This window comes from Zalophus californianus, chromosome 11, assembly GCF_009762305.2.
Source record: "Zalophus californianus isolate mZalCal1 chromosome 11, mZalCal1.pri.v2, whole genome shotgun sequence".
Taxonomy (NCBI): domain Eukaryota; kingdom Metazoa; phylum Chordata; class Mammalia; order Carnivora; family Otariidae; genus Zalophus; species Zalophus californianus.
This window is the reverse complement of record NC_045605.1, coordinates 74,170,429-74,185,724: the sequence shown is the minus strand read 5'-3', so window position 1 is coordinate 74,185,724 and position 15,296 is coordinate 74,170,429. Positions and strand designations below refer to the sequence as shown.

The following is a 15,296-nucleotide window of genomic DNA, read 5'->3' as shown; positions in this document are numbered from 1 at the left end:
GCAGCTTCAGGAGGCCCTAAAATCCTCCTTTCCTTAGGAGGGATTGAGTTCCCTCCGCAAGAGCAGAGCCTGGCCTGATGCTGAGCTGCACTCTGGGCGCCCCTCTCACTGAGCCTCCAGAGGGGGACAAATGAGACCTGGGAACGAGATGGTCTTCAAGGTCAGCTGTCCAGAGGCTGTCACCTTGGCAAGTACCTAGACCGGTGCTAGGCACTGAGAAGATGCCCAGCAATTACTCATGTAGCTCCAAGTGACGTTCACCTTCTGGAGGGCTGGAAAGTGAGCCTTTGAACAGAGGAGGAGGCAGACACAATGACCGAAAGCAAAGGTTTTGTGCCCAGAGAGACCCGCATTCAAATCCTACCTTTGCCCTGTATAGCAGCATGCCTATGGCAAAGGGATGTCACCTTTTGGAGCCTGTTCCCTTATATGTCAAACCCATAGTCTTCTTGTATGAACCCACTCCAAGTGCTGTTCGGCTCTCCAGGACGCTGGTGTACCTTGTGAAGCCTGCCAACTGAATGAAATATCACAGCATAGGGAAGTCCCTCCAAGTCCCCGACACTGCCTGTTCCCAAGGCTGACTGCCCCCTCTCTGCAAGGCAGCTCCCACTCTTTGTGCTGATTTAGGGAACAATGTACATCCAAGTCTAATTAAATCCTAAGTCAAAACACCCACCCAAACAAATATAATTCACTACTTATCAGTCACTTGGGATTTTATCTCAATGAAAATAAGACTACAATCCCATAAGCTTCGACTTCTAATATAATTTTGGTGAAGCTCCAAGTTAGAGCAAAATCCATTGCAATGTAGGACAGCAGAACTCCTCCAGAGCATCAGAAAGGTCCAAGGCCCACGACTCTCATCCACAGCTCTGTCCACCCCGTAACCCCCCTCTGGAAGATTTCATCCTGGTCCTTCAACTTTGGGCGTTCCTCTGGACCCACCTCAGCAACAGCTACCCTCCCTTTCCCCCTCCTCTAAGTGCATAGCAGCTTAGAACAGGCTTAGCTTTTAAGTGCAGTGAGGACAGATGCCTGAGGCTTTCTCTCCTCTGGACGAGGTCTGCTAGCGGAAATGGGGACCCTCTCAGTCCACTGGATCTGTACACACCAGAGGCCTTGGACAAGAACCACACTCTTCATTGATGCACCATCGTACGATGACACCTGTCCTCATGACTATCAGAGATGAAAAGTTCCTGGGGTCCCTGCCTGTGTGGATGAGCTACACTCACGAGTCATTTTGTGAACCCTGCCCTTCAAGCGACAAACACGAACAATGACTCATAAGAGAGCTTGGGGACGTTAGAATCAGCCGGTCTGAGCGCATGCAAAGAACCGGGGGTACGTAGGAGAAGCATCTTGCCCAAGATGTTCAGCGGTGGCCAAGCCAGATGTAGGACAAGGTCTCCTGGTTCCTAGTGCACTCCTTCCCTTCCTACATGGGCTCCAGTCATCACCATCACCAAAGAGATAATGTGCTTTCATTAGAGTTGCTTTCTCAAGTTCATCCTTTCCAAACTCACACTGAGATGACCCTGTTCCCTAAAGCCTGGAGGACAGAGTGGTCAACAATCTCCCTGGCTTCAGTCCCCTCTGGTGAAGGGAGAGGGCTGCAACTGGTGACTCTGAAGGTCTCCTTCCCCCCAATTTTGCTCTGTAAGCTCTATTCAATGTGGACTAGCTTGGGAGAGGCGGGTCTGGGGAAAACATTCACATGCAAGGTAACCCTGAATAAAAACCCTGGGCTGGCACAGCCGTCCAGCATGACCAGTCTAAAGGTGACACTGTAACCAGAGACACTTCACAGGCCAATGTGAGGGCTGCCTTATCCACGGGGCTTATTTAAATCAGCTGTTGAATTTCAGTAACAGAAGTCAAGGCTAGGTTGCTCTTCAAAAATGACAAAGGACATTAAAGGAAACAAAATCTCAAACAGATGATGAGATAAGAGGGCCTCTTTTGACACTTGAGTAATGTTTATGAAGGATCTTCCAAATCATCACCGGCAGGAAAAGAAACCTCCCGCATTTTATTATGATAAGTTTAGGAAGACATTTAGCCCCCAGGGATACTCCTGGTCCCTGTTGCTCCCATACCACATGGTGAGAGTCTCTATGGCACCCTGCACAGTGAGTTATGATGGCTTATTTGGCCTCTCACCCCTCCATTTGATGGTAAGCTTCTTGAGAACAGGGAGCAGGGACTATGTCCTACTCATCTTTGGATCCCCAGGGCCTTGTGCATAGTAGGTGCGTGACAGTGCATGGCGCACCACACTCTTCTTCTCTTTGCTATGGTTTGCCAGTGCTTAAAATGGCTAGTGCTCTGGCACCCTGGGTCCTAGAGTGATGACGATGTACAACATAGACTCGTACTGAGCTGCAATGGCTAGACAGTGAGGGAGGGTGTTTTGTAGTTGTTTGTTACACAGCATAAATGATCCTATGCTGACTGATGTAAAGACTTGCCCAGGTACCTGGATTAAAACACATGATGCCATTTTCTGTTACAGGGGACAGATGCAGTCAGATTCTGACTTGGGGTTGGAGGCCTAAGCTTTGGGTTGCTAAGGCAGTTAAGCCCAGAAAAAGGTGCCCCATTTTGGCTTTTCTCTTTGACCTCCCATTCTTGCTTTCATATTGCTAGATGTCTTCTCATACTTGGAACAACCATCAAGTCTACAAATTACCTGTAAACAGCTACTGAAAAGGCACCAGTTTTGGGAAATGTACTTTGGGGGAATGGCCATGCTCCCCACTCCAACACACACACACACACACAGTCAGCTGTGCTTCTACTGTAGTGTAACCTGGAACACAGTTACAAAGTTGGGCAACACTGGGGAGTAAGATTCTCATGGGGTCATTATCCTGCTTTTTTTTTTTTAAGTGAAAACACTACATGCATGTGAAATGCTACTCCACAGACTATTCACTCTCTTCTCTGCACAACCCCTCTGGGAGAATTCCTTTGTGGCTTAAAGTGCAGATGGTTTGCTTCCTGTCAGCACCACCCTCCTGTTCAGCACAGGTGGCCCCCTGCCCACCCATTCCACAAGCAGCACTTACTTAAAAAGGAAGCCAGTGGTACCAGCAGCAAAGAGGCCTTTGGGAAAAGCCAATGCAGTAATTACTACCCTGTTACCACGGAAATAGAGATTTGCCTCTAAGGCTCCTTTTATGAGCTTTCAGATGAATGGAACTCTCACTCTCTCCTACTGTGTCTCCCTTTGCTGTCCACAAGCAGGAGAGAAGGGGGAGAGGGACAGAAGGGAAACGCAGTGAGGATCATGGATGCTGGGTGCTGTGCTAGAGGCATCTTCTTGTCCCAGAAAGACGAGTATAATGCAGAACTAAGAAAATGCGCAGGGGCACTCATAGGTATAACAGGCAATCAAAAGGGGAAGGCAAGGACAGTGAGGGAGGGAAGATGGGAGACAGAGAAAGAGATGGAGGTGAGGGAGGGATCAGCTGGTCAACCCAAGCAAGAAAAGATAAAGGCAGAAGGGAGGGGGGAAAGCAAGACAAAGTTCATTTCACTTAGGCTGGTAGGAAGCTCAGTGCTGAACTACCACTAAAATGTGCAACCGCAGAGGACCGTATGGCAAGTTTATCTGTATTCTTGGTTCTCTCCCTCTCTGATGTGTCATATTCTCACTTACCTCCCCACCCCCATGGTCCCAATGCTTCACTGCTTTTACAATTGTTCTTCTAGTATATGCGGTTACTCTACGCTGTTATGGAAAGAAGAGGGCTTAATGACTAGTTAATTAATTAATATAAAGAAAAGAGAGGGGCACCTGGGTGGCTCAGTCAGTTAAGTGTCCAACTCTTGATTTCAGCTCAGGTCATGATCTTAGGGTTGTGGGATCAAGCTGAAGTCAGCTTGGGATTCTCCCTTTGCCTCTCCATCTGCCCCTCCCCCCACTCACCCTCTAAATAAATAAATACAATCTTTTTCTTTTAAAAATTGTATTTATTCATTTGAGAAAGAGAGAGAGGGAGAGAGCACAAGCAGGGGGAGCGGCAGAGGGAGATGGAGAAACAGGCTCCCCGCCAAGCAGGGAGCCCAGAACAGGGCTCGATCCCAGGACCCTGGGATCATGACCCAAGCTAAAGGCAGATGCTTAACTGACTGAGCCACCCAGGTGCCCCTAAATAAATAAAATCTTAAAAAAAAAAGAGAGAGAGAGAGAGAGAGAGAGAATCATGGAGAGACAGACCCAGATTGCTCCGGATGGCTTCCAGGACAGAGGAATACTCAGACTCTATCTTTGCTTGGTACTTTACAAAACACTTTCACCACCTTCACCTTGAGTATTTATCACAACGGTCCTGGGAGACAGGTGTGAATACTGTCCTTATGTTATAGACAAAAACCTCAAAACTCAGAGAGTTAAGGGACTTGTGTGAGAGTGAGGACAGGAACCAGGGTCTGACCTGACCTGACCCTCTCAGGACACGGGGGCAACGTCTATGAAACCAGGAGGATACCTCCTCTCAAAGGGTCAGGGTTAGGAGGAAACGACATCTTATCTGTAAGGTGCTTGGCACAGTTCCTGGCATGTAGCGATCTGTCGGGAAATGGTGACTATTACTGTTTTTATTTTCTGGTTTGTATTAGTTGTCTATCGCTGCTGTAACAAGTTATAAACACGGTAGCAAAGAAAACAACACAAATGGACTATCAGATCTGTGAGGCAGAAATCCAAACTGAGTCTCATGGACTGCAAGCACGTGTGGTGGCAGGGCTGCACTCACTTGGGTGGCTCGAGGGGAGCGTCCGTTCCCTTTGCCTTCTCCCCTTTGAAGAGGCCACGGCCACGGGCACGCTTTGGCTGCGGCCCCTGTCTTCAAAGCCAGCAGGGCAAGTGGGGTCCTTACAGCCCATCGCTCTGCCTCATCTCCCACCCATCTCTTCTACTTTTAAGGACCTGGTCATCACACTGGCCCGCCAGGATAGTCCAGGTTAATCTCTTGATCCAAACATCTTGATAAGCAACTGTAATTCCTCCTGGACATGTGGTGTAACATATCCACAGGTTCTGGGGGATTAGGCTGTGGACCCTGTGGGGCCATTACCCTGTCTACCCTCCCTACCAGGGGCTTGGAAGGGAGGGCAAGGGATTGGTTCCCATTTGTGCTTCCTCTCATCTGCACACCCCAGCAGGGGCTCAGTCTAAGAAACACCTGGGTTGGGGACTTACTACCTGGTAAGGGCTCCCACCAACTTCTTCTCCTGGCTGGGGACCTCTGGCCTGGATTCAGCTCCTCTCTGCAGGTCAGGCCTGAATTGGTGAATACACTGCTTGGTGCCAGGAGGCCGCCTCGTTGCACACAAATCACAAAGCCCAGCAGTGCCCTGGGCTCTCGGACATCTTGTGACACTCCCGGTGAGGAGGACTGGGCTTGGCAGGCTGGTGAAATACCAGGTTGCATAGTTACATCCTCACACCGTGGGACTCTCAATTCAAGCTGAAACTGGGACAGCTCTGGGCACCAAGGTCTGGGCCCCTACCACGGATGGTAAAGCTTGTACAATGACTCTGAATCCTCATTTTCAAGGTGCAGTCTCAATACCTAAAACATTCAGAGCTTGGAGGGCAATGAAAACCCTGTAACAAGAAGGAACAGAAACAGTTCCCTGCTTGGTTTCTTGGCATGACATCAGAGGGCCACTGTCATTTGGTTCAAGTCTCAGGCTGACGTTTTACCGCACAGCATTCATGCTGTGTTATTTTTATTACCACTTCAGTTAATAAGGGCCACTGGAGGTCAATAAATATTCTAATGGTGTAGAAGAAAGTAACCATGTCATTCCAAAGCCCTCCTCCTGACCTAACTGTGCACGACGGGCCTGATTTCTGTCCTTGCACCTTCAGTGACACTTGCATGACCGGGGGATGCCATTTAGAAGCAGCCTGGAACTGCACGTCGGTGACGCCAGCGAGGGCTGCAAACAGCAGGGCAATGCTGTGGAGGGACAGAGAGAGCTCCTTGGGAATGGAAGCTTTCCCAGAGCTGAGCTTTACGCTTTGAAAGCACTCAGCTCTCAGGAGTTCAAGAACTTTTGATGGGTATTGAGGGGACAGCATGCAGGAACTGGCAGGAGTTTAGCAAACCATCTGACGGTCTGCGAGGCCGGCCTCCTGGCTCCCTGGGGCCCTCCATGCCGAACCTCTCCATATTTGCCTGTTATCTGGGGCCTGCGACTTGGAACAAGCCACCTCCGTTTGTCCCTTTTGATCCTGCCCCCTCAGCTGGCCGGCTCTAGTTCACTGGAAGGGGCCACTGATGACTATCAGGTAAAAACTGGAGCCCAGGGGTGGCAATCCTGAAGAGTGACAGCAGATCAAGGGCAGACTTGGCATTGTGGATTGATTATCATCCTTTCTTATTTCTTAGACGCCGGCTGGTGACATACAGGACTCTCAGACCGACATGGTCCCTATCTCCCAGGCTCTGAAGGTACCTATTCCTATCAGTTCCTTTTAATAGCCCTGAAGATATCCCAGCCACATCCTGTTGCAAACAGCCACGGTTTGCGTGCTAGGTCAGCGTCCTTGTCGGGGCCTTCCCCTGGAAGAGGTATAGCTCCTAAGCTGCACCGCTGAGGTTCATGATCTTCCCGTGGGCACGGTGAGGTGATCTGCCGTCTTATACTCCTCTTCTCCTGGCTGACATCTGACCAGGCCTCCTCCCTCACTACTTTCCCCATTTCCTTTGTAGCACGCGTGCAGTCTGCGGCCCATGCGTGAACCCTTAAGGACTGGGCTGTCTTTTTATAAAGAACTTCCTGGAACTATCTCAGCTCTGGGCTATTTTTCCCTTTTTTCAGCTTAAAAGGGAAGAATTCTGGAAAAGTGCTGCATTTTTTTTGTAGGTATTTTTTTCATTTGTCTAATTTAAATAATTTAAAGAACATATTTCTCATTATAGGGACAAGAATAGGATTACCTTGGCTGCAGCCATTTGCATACTACCTTTAAAAAAAAAAATACCCACACACCATCTGTGATATTCTCCTTTGATATTTCACATTAAATTGTCTCACGCCGACACTATTCTTCACCTGAAACAATATTTGTAAAATCTTGAGTTTGATGTACTAGTTATACATTTTTTTAATATTACAATTCAAATGTAAAAAAATATTTCCCTGTCTACTATCTAAAATTATTTCCTATACCACTAACGTTAGCCTCCCACTTCGGGAAATACTCATCTAGAATATAATAGTTTTTGGAAGAGATTTGCATGAAGAACTTTACAGCAACAAATCTACTACAATTTCAACTTAGCCAAAGATGAAGCATTTCTACGGTCTGTTTACAATAACTTTAGAGATGAATGAAGTTTAACATATTCTAGAACAATGGAAAATATCTCACTGCCTACAGGGCAAAACTTATATGAAATAGGAGATTTATAAGCATTATTAGAGCCTAACTTAAAAAAAAAAAAAAAGCCACCTGAATTCTATCTTTAAAAGCTGGTCAGTTATCCTTTCAGTCTTAAATGACCACATCTGAGCATTCCAGTCTGGGGAGAACCAGAAGACACTGCTGTCCAGTTGGTCCCGTCAAAGAGGCTGAGCTGGACAACGTAACAAACGCTATCCACCTTTCCAGCCCCCACCCCCAATCCTCCACCTCCAAAAGCAGGAACAAGCTCAGCTGTGATCTATAATAATTCCATTAACCCTGCAATGAAGCATTAAATTAAACTGCCTAGCACAGATTCTTCTTTTGCTACAAGGCAAAATGTACCTTGTAAAGCCTGAATTTCATGCTAATAGATTAACTAACCGGCTACATGTTTACAGGAGAATACAAATAAGCAAAATAACTAGGCAAATTGTGAAATCTCCAGTGGGGGTGTTACAACAACGGACTTTCTCCCTGATAATGTTTCCTCTGAAGAGTTTAGTTATAGAATGTTCCAGCCTTAGAAAGAGCAGTTCTCCGGGGCGCCTGGGTGTCTCAGGGCTTAAGTGTCCTTCTGTCAGGTCATGATCTCAGGGTTGTGAGATCGAGCCCCATGTTGGGCTCCACCCTGGGTGTGCAGGTGCAGCCTGCTTAAGATTCTCTCTCTCTGCCTCTGCCCCTCCCCCCTCCCTCTCTAAAAAAAAAAATAAAAATAAATAAAAAATTAAAAAAGAGGGGCGCCTATGTGGCTCAGACGATTAAGCATCTGCCTTCGGCTCAGGTCATGATCCTCGGGTCCTGGGATCGAGCCCCGCATCGGGCTCCCTGCTCCATGGGAAGCCTGCTTCTCTCTCTCCCTCTGCCTGCCTCTCCCCCTGCTTGTGCTCTCTCTCTGTCAAATAAAAAATAAAAAAATCTTTAAAAAATTTGTAAAAAGAGCAGTATTAAAAAAAAAGAAAGAGCAGTTCTTAAGTGGTTCACCTTTCTATGGAATTCTCAAACCAATACTTTTAAACAAATTAATTATAGGAAGAAAGCTGACTTGAGCTGAAACTCTGGTGAAGAGCCTTTGTCACCTCCAGCATAAATCACCACCCTGGACCCTGGGAGACTCTGAGAAGGGCAGATTCAAGTTTGTGGCAGAGCCTGGGCCAGATTCCAGGTTTCTGACAACTGATTCAGTGTTCTCTACACCAGCACAGGCTTCTCAGTCTTCCTGGAGAAAGGATGAAGATTCCTCTTGAGCAAATTCCATTCCTGGGGGTAACTTCAGCATGCCCTAGTTCTCTTAAGCCAGAGAACCACAGACATCACTTAGCTCTTTGTAAAAAGTATATCCAGCTAAGAGAACAGCAAGAAGCTGGCTTTGTGCTGCAAATATGTGGCTTTCTGGCCCATAAGGATTAGCACCCAAAAATGTATGGTGACTTCAAGCACACACATCTAAATTCCATATTCCGTCTCATCAGCACGCAGGGGGAAAGAGGTCAAGTATACCAGCAAAATAATTCAACGGTCAGATTATTAAAGGGTATTGAAATCTAGAAATACAGTGCATCAGAGCTGGAAGGGATCTGGGAAATCATATAGTCTGAACCCCTTCTTTAATAGATTGCTCAAGGCCATAGAATCCATTTGTGCCAGAGTAAGGATTACTCAATAGCCCTCTAGACTGTAATGTTCTCTGAAGCTCTTTTCATCTCTGACGGGGGCTGTAATGAAGACCGGTCAAGTGCTGTCATGTCAGGTCCTCAGCATGTGCTGTATAAACTACATCCTTAAGCCTTCCTTCCTAGTGCCAGGCCACAGGAGACCCACAGTGAAGCCTGCTCAGCCAAGGCCAGGAGCACTCCCTTGGGCACCCAGTCCTTCTGTGCATCACCAGGGACTGTGTTCCCAAGTCCAGTACCTAGAAAGCTGGCTAACAGAGGAAGTAAAGCAGATCCCTGGGGCCTGGGGAATTGACAAAGATACAGTAGCAACAGTCAAAACAACATCCCAAATTACCCAAGCCCAAACTCCCTCTATTCTTGCTGTCAGAAGCACCACCCTAACCAGAAGCAGGACTCAAGAACACTTTAGCAGCGTTCTCCTACCTGCTGAGCCAGCTCCTGACCCCAGGCGTGGCTTCAAGGCCTCTCACCCCCTGCGTGGGTCACGGCAGTGCCTGTCTGTTCTCAATATCATACCCTCACTTCTCAGATCACTCTGAAATGAGCTCTGCACCTGGTCAGTCTCAAGTGGAGCAAACTTACCTGTCAGCATCGCCAAGGCCCAGGGAGGTATTTCTTTGCAGGGTCTCCCGCACCACAGCCATCCCATCGGGGAGCCGGTTCAGGCGACGAGTATAGAGGCCAAGTCCACCGTCGGTCATGTACCTTCAACAGGAGCAGAGGATGATGCAAATATATGGTCAAGAGCAATTCATATACAGTCTTGTGGTTCACATCCAGGAGCCCTACATGGCCATCCTGTGCTCTAAGGGGGAAGGAACTAAGGCTTTCCCAAGGCTCTGTCGCTAATCACAGCCCAGGGATAACTCCGCTGTTGATTCAACCCAAAGGATCACCCACTTGATAGCAAAAATAGAACTCGGCTTAATTAACCCAAACTCACAGGAATCTATGAAGCAGAAGGGAACTAGTGAATAACACTAACTGTCAGATGTATTCATGACATTCTTTTTAATTTGGCATTTATACAAGCAGGTGTTTTACCTAAGTAATGTGAGTGGAACTGACAATCATTAGCAAAGCACAGGGAAAAAAATATGACAGAATAGTGCAATGGAGAAAGTAGGCAAGCTTTTAAAAGAGGATGGAAAGGAAAGACAGAGGACAGACGAGCCACCTTTGTCATCACGGGCAAATTGCTTCTTTGGGCGCTGGGTCTTCCATCTGAACTATGGGAATATCACAGCCTTCCTGCATCCTCAAGGCAGACATGAGAATTAGCCAGATAAGGCATATGAAGGTGCTCTGCAATTTGTGTAAGACCATATACACGGAAGACATTATTAGGGGTGTCATTATCTTGAAGTATCTACAATGGTGAATTTCACCTTTGATATCGATGCTTTAAGAGGGTTGTCACAAAACTCTCCAAACACCACTCAGCCTAATTTACTCTTCCAGATTTCTTGGTGAGTCCACAAAGCTATCTTCCAATGGAGTCGGTGTTATCAGGGGAGGGAGTACCCCTGGAGCTTCTTCTGTATAGATAGCCATCGGCCACCCAGACCAACTCCTGAGAGCTTCGCCACCAGCAGGGGGTAGTTCAGGTACAAAGCAGCTTTACCTCATCTACCCTGCCTCCTTCCAAAATCCCATAAAGGAGACTGCTTGTGCCATCACCCCCATCTTCAGAGGAAGACAGGAAGGCAAGACAAAAGTTGGGCAGAGCAAGAAACCAAACTCGGGTCCCTTGAATTCTCACACAGGCTCCATCAGATAGACCTGCAAGGTGTCTGAAAATGCAGGTGTCTCGCATTTCAAGTGAAATGACATTTATTAAGAAGACCCATGAGTGGTGATTTTCCTGAGACAGTCCGCTGAGCTATATCACACAAAATGTTTCACCGCATTTTAGTATTTTAGCTTTAGAATCTATGAAGTAGATTTTGAGAGTTGTCAATTCTGGACTTCTACTTCGAGTTTGGGTCCTTTCTGGGATATATTCTTAGAAAAATGGAATTGCAGGATGCTGTGGAGGTTGCCCATGTCCAGTACGTTTCAGTTAGGGGCAGAGAAGACAGTTCTCACTGGCGCATCTGGGATAAGAAGTTGTTTCCATATGCATCAAAAGAATTCTCCTTTAGGGCAGCTTCCAGGACACCACATCTAAATGGAACTTCTCTGATGTCCCCTCCTGCCCCTTATGACATTAATGATCAGAGGCAATGCAATGCCAACATGATGTAAAATCTGTTGGAGCAGTCAAACCAATTGGTTGTGGTTGTACCAACAAAATGACAACAGATGAGACTGAGTTTTTCACTCCACTCTGTCCTACGAAAAACAAAGCAAAGGGGCACCTGGGTGGCTCAGTCGTTAAGCGCCAGCCTTCAGCTCAGGTCATGGTCCCAGGGTCCTGGGATCGAGCCCCGCATTGGGCTCCCTGCTCGGCGGGAAGCCTGCTTCTCCCTCTCCCACTCCCCCTGCTTGTGTTCCCCACTCTCTCTATGTCTCTGTCAAATAAATAAAATCTTAAAAAAAACCAAAACAAACACTGTAAATATACTAAAAACCACTGCATTATATACTTTAAAAGGGTGAATTTTATGAATTGTATCTCAATAAAACAAAAACAAAAAAGAGGGATTACAGCTACAGTTTAATAATTATTTGTGTAATTACTCTTTAGTGCTCATCTCCTACACTATATGGTAAATTCCTTGAGGACAAGGACTATTTGTACTTTGTTGAAATCTATATCCCATGTGCCTAACACATACTAAGTGCTCATGACAAATTGTTTTTGTTGCACGAAGACCAAAGACACAGGCATTGAATGGGGTTTAGCAAAAACTTTTGGGGAGGACACGGATTGCAGGTCTGCTGTACTCTTTTTATTTTTTAAAGATTTTATTTTTTTAACTAATCTCTACACCCAACCTGGGGGTCAGACTCACAACCCAAGATAAAGAGTTGCATGTTCCACCAAATGAGCCAGCCAGGTGCCCCTTCCTCTTTTTTTTTTTTTTTTAATCAATTCATTTTTTCTTTTGAAAGTTTATTTATTTATTTATTTATTTGGTAATCTCTACCCCTAGCGTGGGGCTCAAACTCACAACCCTGAGATCAAGAGTTGCAGGCGCCACTGACTGAGCCAGGCAGGCGCCCCACGTTTTCCTTCCTCTCAATTGCCAGCAAACATGACATCTAAGATATATGGAAAGGCAAACTGAACTGTTCATCTGCTGGTCTACCCAACCATCTGTCCACCCAACCACCCACTCATTCAGTGTAACCCAGGTTCCAGTGGTGGGCTCCGTGTACATGTCCTAGAGACAGCACGAGGAGAAAAAAGCGCCCACCTAGATCAAAACAGTGACTTTGCCAGAGGCTGGAGTTTCTAGCTCAAATGTCCTTTCAAGGAGAATTCAGGGGAAGCTCTTCAAAACACAATCTGCTGCACCATTTAAGCAAGGCAGTTAATTTTGATTTTAGCAAAGCCCACCCAGCCATATAAACAAAAACTTTTCAACTGCGGGGATCTTGTCAAAGGACAAACAAACTCATTTTCGCATTCATTTCCCTGCTGGATTTTTATTGCTGGTGAAACAACACTCACAGTTGGGCAATTACACGCACCCAGGCGTGTAGACAAGGCCCCCAGGTACAGAGCCTCTGCCTTCTGCAGACGAATGTCTGCACAGACGAATGGTCCACAGACGAATGTTGAGACGCACCACAGCCCCCAACCCACCAACACCCAAGCACGGTGTGGTTCTGTCAAAAATGAAAACCCTCAGCGGTGGGTGGGCCCTGGAGAGATGGGACTGGATGTGTTACTTTGGCCTATCGACTGCTACGGGGAATTCTGATTTCATTTAGGCGGAGAAGAAAGGCAAGATAAATCAGATCCTCTGCCTTCACAAATGGCACAGAGAACTCAAGGGCCAGGGAGTTGAATGCAACTAATCGGACTGTGACCCAGCTTTGCTGCAAATCTATTTCTTTTTTTTTTAAAGATTTATTTATTTGACAGAGAGAGAGAGAGCACAAGCTGGGGGAGCGGCAGGCAGTGGGAGAAGCAGGCTCCTGCTGAGCAGGGAGCCCGATGTGGGGCTCGATCCCAGGACCCTGGGATCATGACCTGAGCCAAAGGCAGACGCTTAACGACTGAGCCACCCAGGAGCCCTGCAAATCTATCTCATTCACTGTGTGTGAGAGGGGTGAGGGTAAGGGATTGGGGGTGGGGTGGGGAGAAATTGTGAGGAAATGGGGAATTTACATCTTTTCCCAGACATTTGCAAAAACACATAACCGATCAGATAGTTTTTATAACATTCTTAAAAATAAGTTCTATTTTATGTCCTCTCACTAGGAGACAGCTGTCACTACAACCAGGCTCACAATCAACAATCTAATGTAAAATATTTATTTTTAAATTATTAGCCACTGGGGCGCCTGGGTGGCGTCTGCCTTCAGCTCAGGTCATGATCCCAGGGTCCTGGGATCGAGTCCCGCATCGGGCTCCCTGCTCCTTGGGAGCCTGCTTCTCCCTCTGCTTCTCTCTCTCTCTCTCTCCCCCTCTGTCTCTCATGAATAAATAAATAAAATCTTTAAAAATATAATAAATTATTAGCCACTGATTCCAACAGCCTCATTTACAAAACGCTCCCTATATGTTTTTATTTTTTTTAAAGATTTTATTTATTTATTTGAGAGAGAGAGAGAGTGCACGAGAGGGGGTAGGGTCAGAGGGAGAAGCAGACTCCCCACAGAGCAGGGAGCCAGATGTGGGACTCGATCCTGGGACTCCAGGATCATGACCTGAGCCGAAGGCAGTCGCTTAACCAACTGAGCCACCCAAGCGGCCCCCTTATATGTCTTTAAATAACTCTTCAAACCAAATAAAATTTTGGTTTGACCCAGATTTGTGTAGGAACTAGCTACTGAATATATTAATATAGACTGCCTTCATCAAGTTAACCCCTTAAGAAAGCATAATTTACAGGTGAAGCAGTCACTGGTGTGTTCATCTGAATCAGCGGCCCTTGTGCAGCAGGGCTCAGAAGGCTTGTGTTCTGGACAGGGGTGGGGGATGGAGGGATGCGGGGGCAGGGGAACCATGGCCATGCCCCATCTTTGGGAACTTTAGCAAGGGTCACACAGGGTTAGTTTGAGGTCACAAGGAAGGAAGCAGCAGATCCAGGGACTGGATCCTCCAGCACCAACACTGTAGGGTTCCTTCTCCTTGGGGAAATAAATAACTAGTGCTGGAGCTCAATAATGTGCCGGTAACATCCTAATGTCTGCTCGGTGGGGTCCTGACTAAGCCACCAAGCCGCTCAACAATTTCCACATTACCGTCTCAAGTTCTTACAGTGATGGGTGCAGGGGCCCTGCCTCCGCCTTCCACAGCCTCCCTGGAGGCCCCCCGATGGAGCCTGGGCTAACAACACAAGGTGTACATGTGTGTGTGTGGGAGGGGGTGGTTTCTTTTCAAGGCTGGGGCACCATGGGCTGGCCCACGAACATAAGAATTGGCATCAGGGCTCTCTTGTCAGAAAGACCTGGGTTCAAATGTCTCCTCTGCCCCTTGCCGGCTCGGGGACCTTGGGTGCATCATTATTAATACGAACTAATGATTATGGAGGCTACCTGGGTACTGTGTTGAGTGCTACCCATAAGTCATGACACTGTACCTTCAAGGCTCTCATCAAGTGTATTATCTGTTTTTCAGATGAGGACAGTGAAATTGTGGTCAGGATCACAGTGCAGGTAGGTGGGTTCAAACCCCAGCTTCGTGTCCCACTTTTTGGTGTAATTCCTTTGAGTTTCATTTCCTCAGCTACAGGGTGGGCGAAACTACAGCTTAACCTCACAGGGCTGTAGTGGGTTAAAGGCACGGCCGTATACAAAGCCCAGGGCCTGGGAGCACTTCTATCAGCAGCACTATCAGCACTATCAGCAGCGACTGCCCATATCACAGAGCAGTGACTGTGCGTCCCCTCCTCACTTTTTAATCGCACAACTAGTAGGTACCAGGCTCTGTACTAGGCTGGGGTTACGGGGGTGGAAAGACCTAGTTCCTGCCCTGGTGAAGCTCAAAATCTAGAGGGGACTCCGACATTGAACAGTTAAATCCACTACGACCTGAAGAGTGTGAGTACTGCAGATGGATGTAGGACAGG

The 15,296-nt window shown here is 47.2% G+C and overlaps 1 protein-coding gene across 11 annotated transcripts in view; it reads right to left on the bottom strand.

Moving 5' to 3' along the window:
- NAV2 (neuron navigator 2) overlaps positions 1-15,296 on the bottom strand; it is a 387,753-nt gene that overhangs the window by 111,633 nt on the left and 260,824 nt on the right. For all 11 annotated transcript variants that reach the window (XR_003517395.1, XM_027579102.2, XM_027579093.2 and 8 more), the window contains one exon: positions 9,691-9,813. Coding sequence is in view for 10 of the 11 variants with exons in the window: in XM_027579102.2 (XP_027434903.1) it covers positions 9,691-9,813 (123 nt within the window). In the remaining variant the exon portion in view is untranslated. The remainder of the gene's footprint in view (positions 1-9,690; positions 9,814-15,296) is intronic.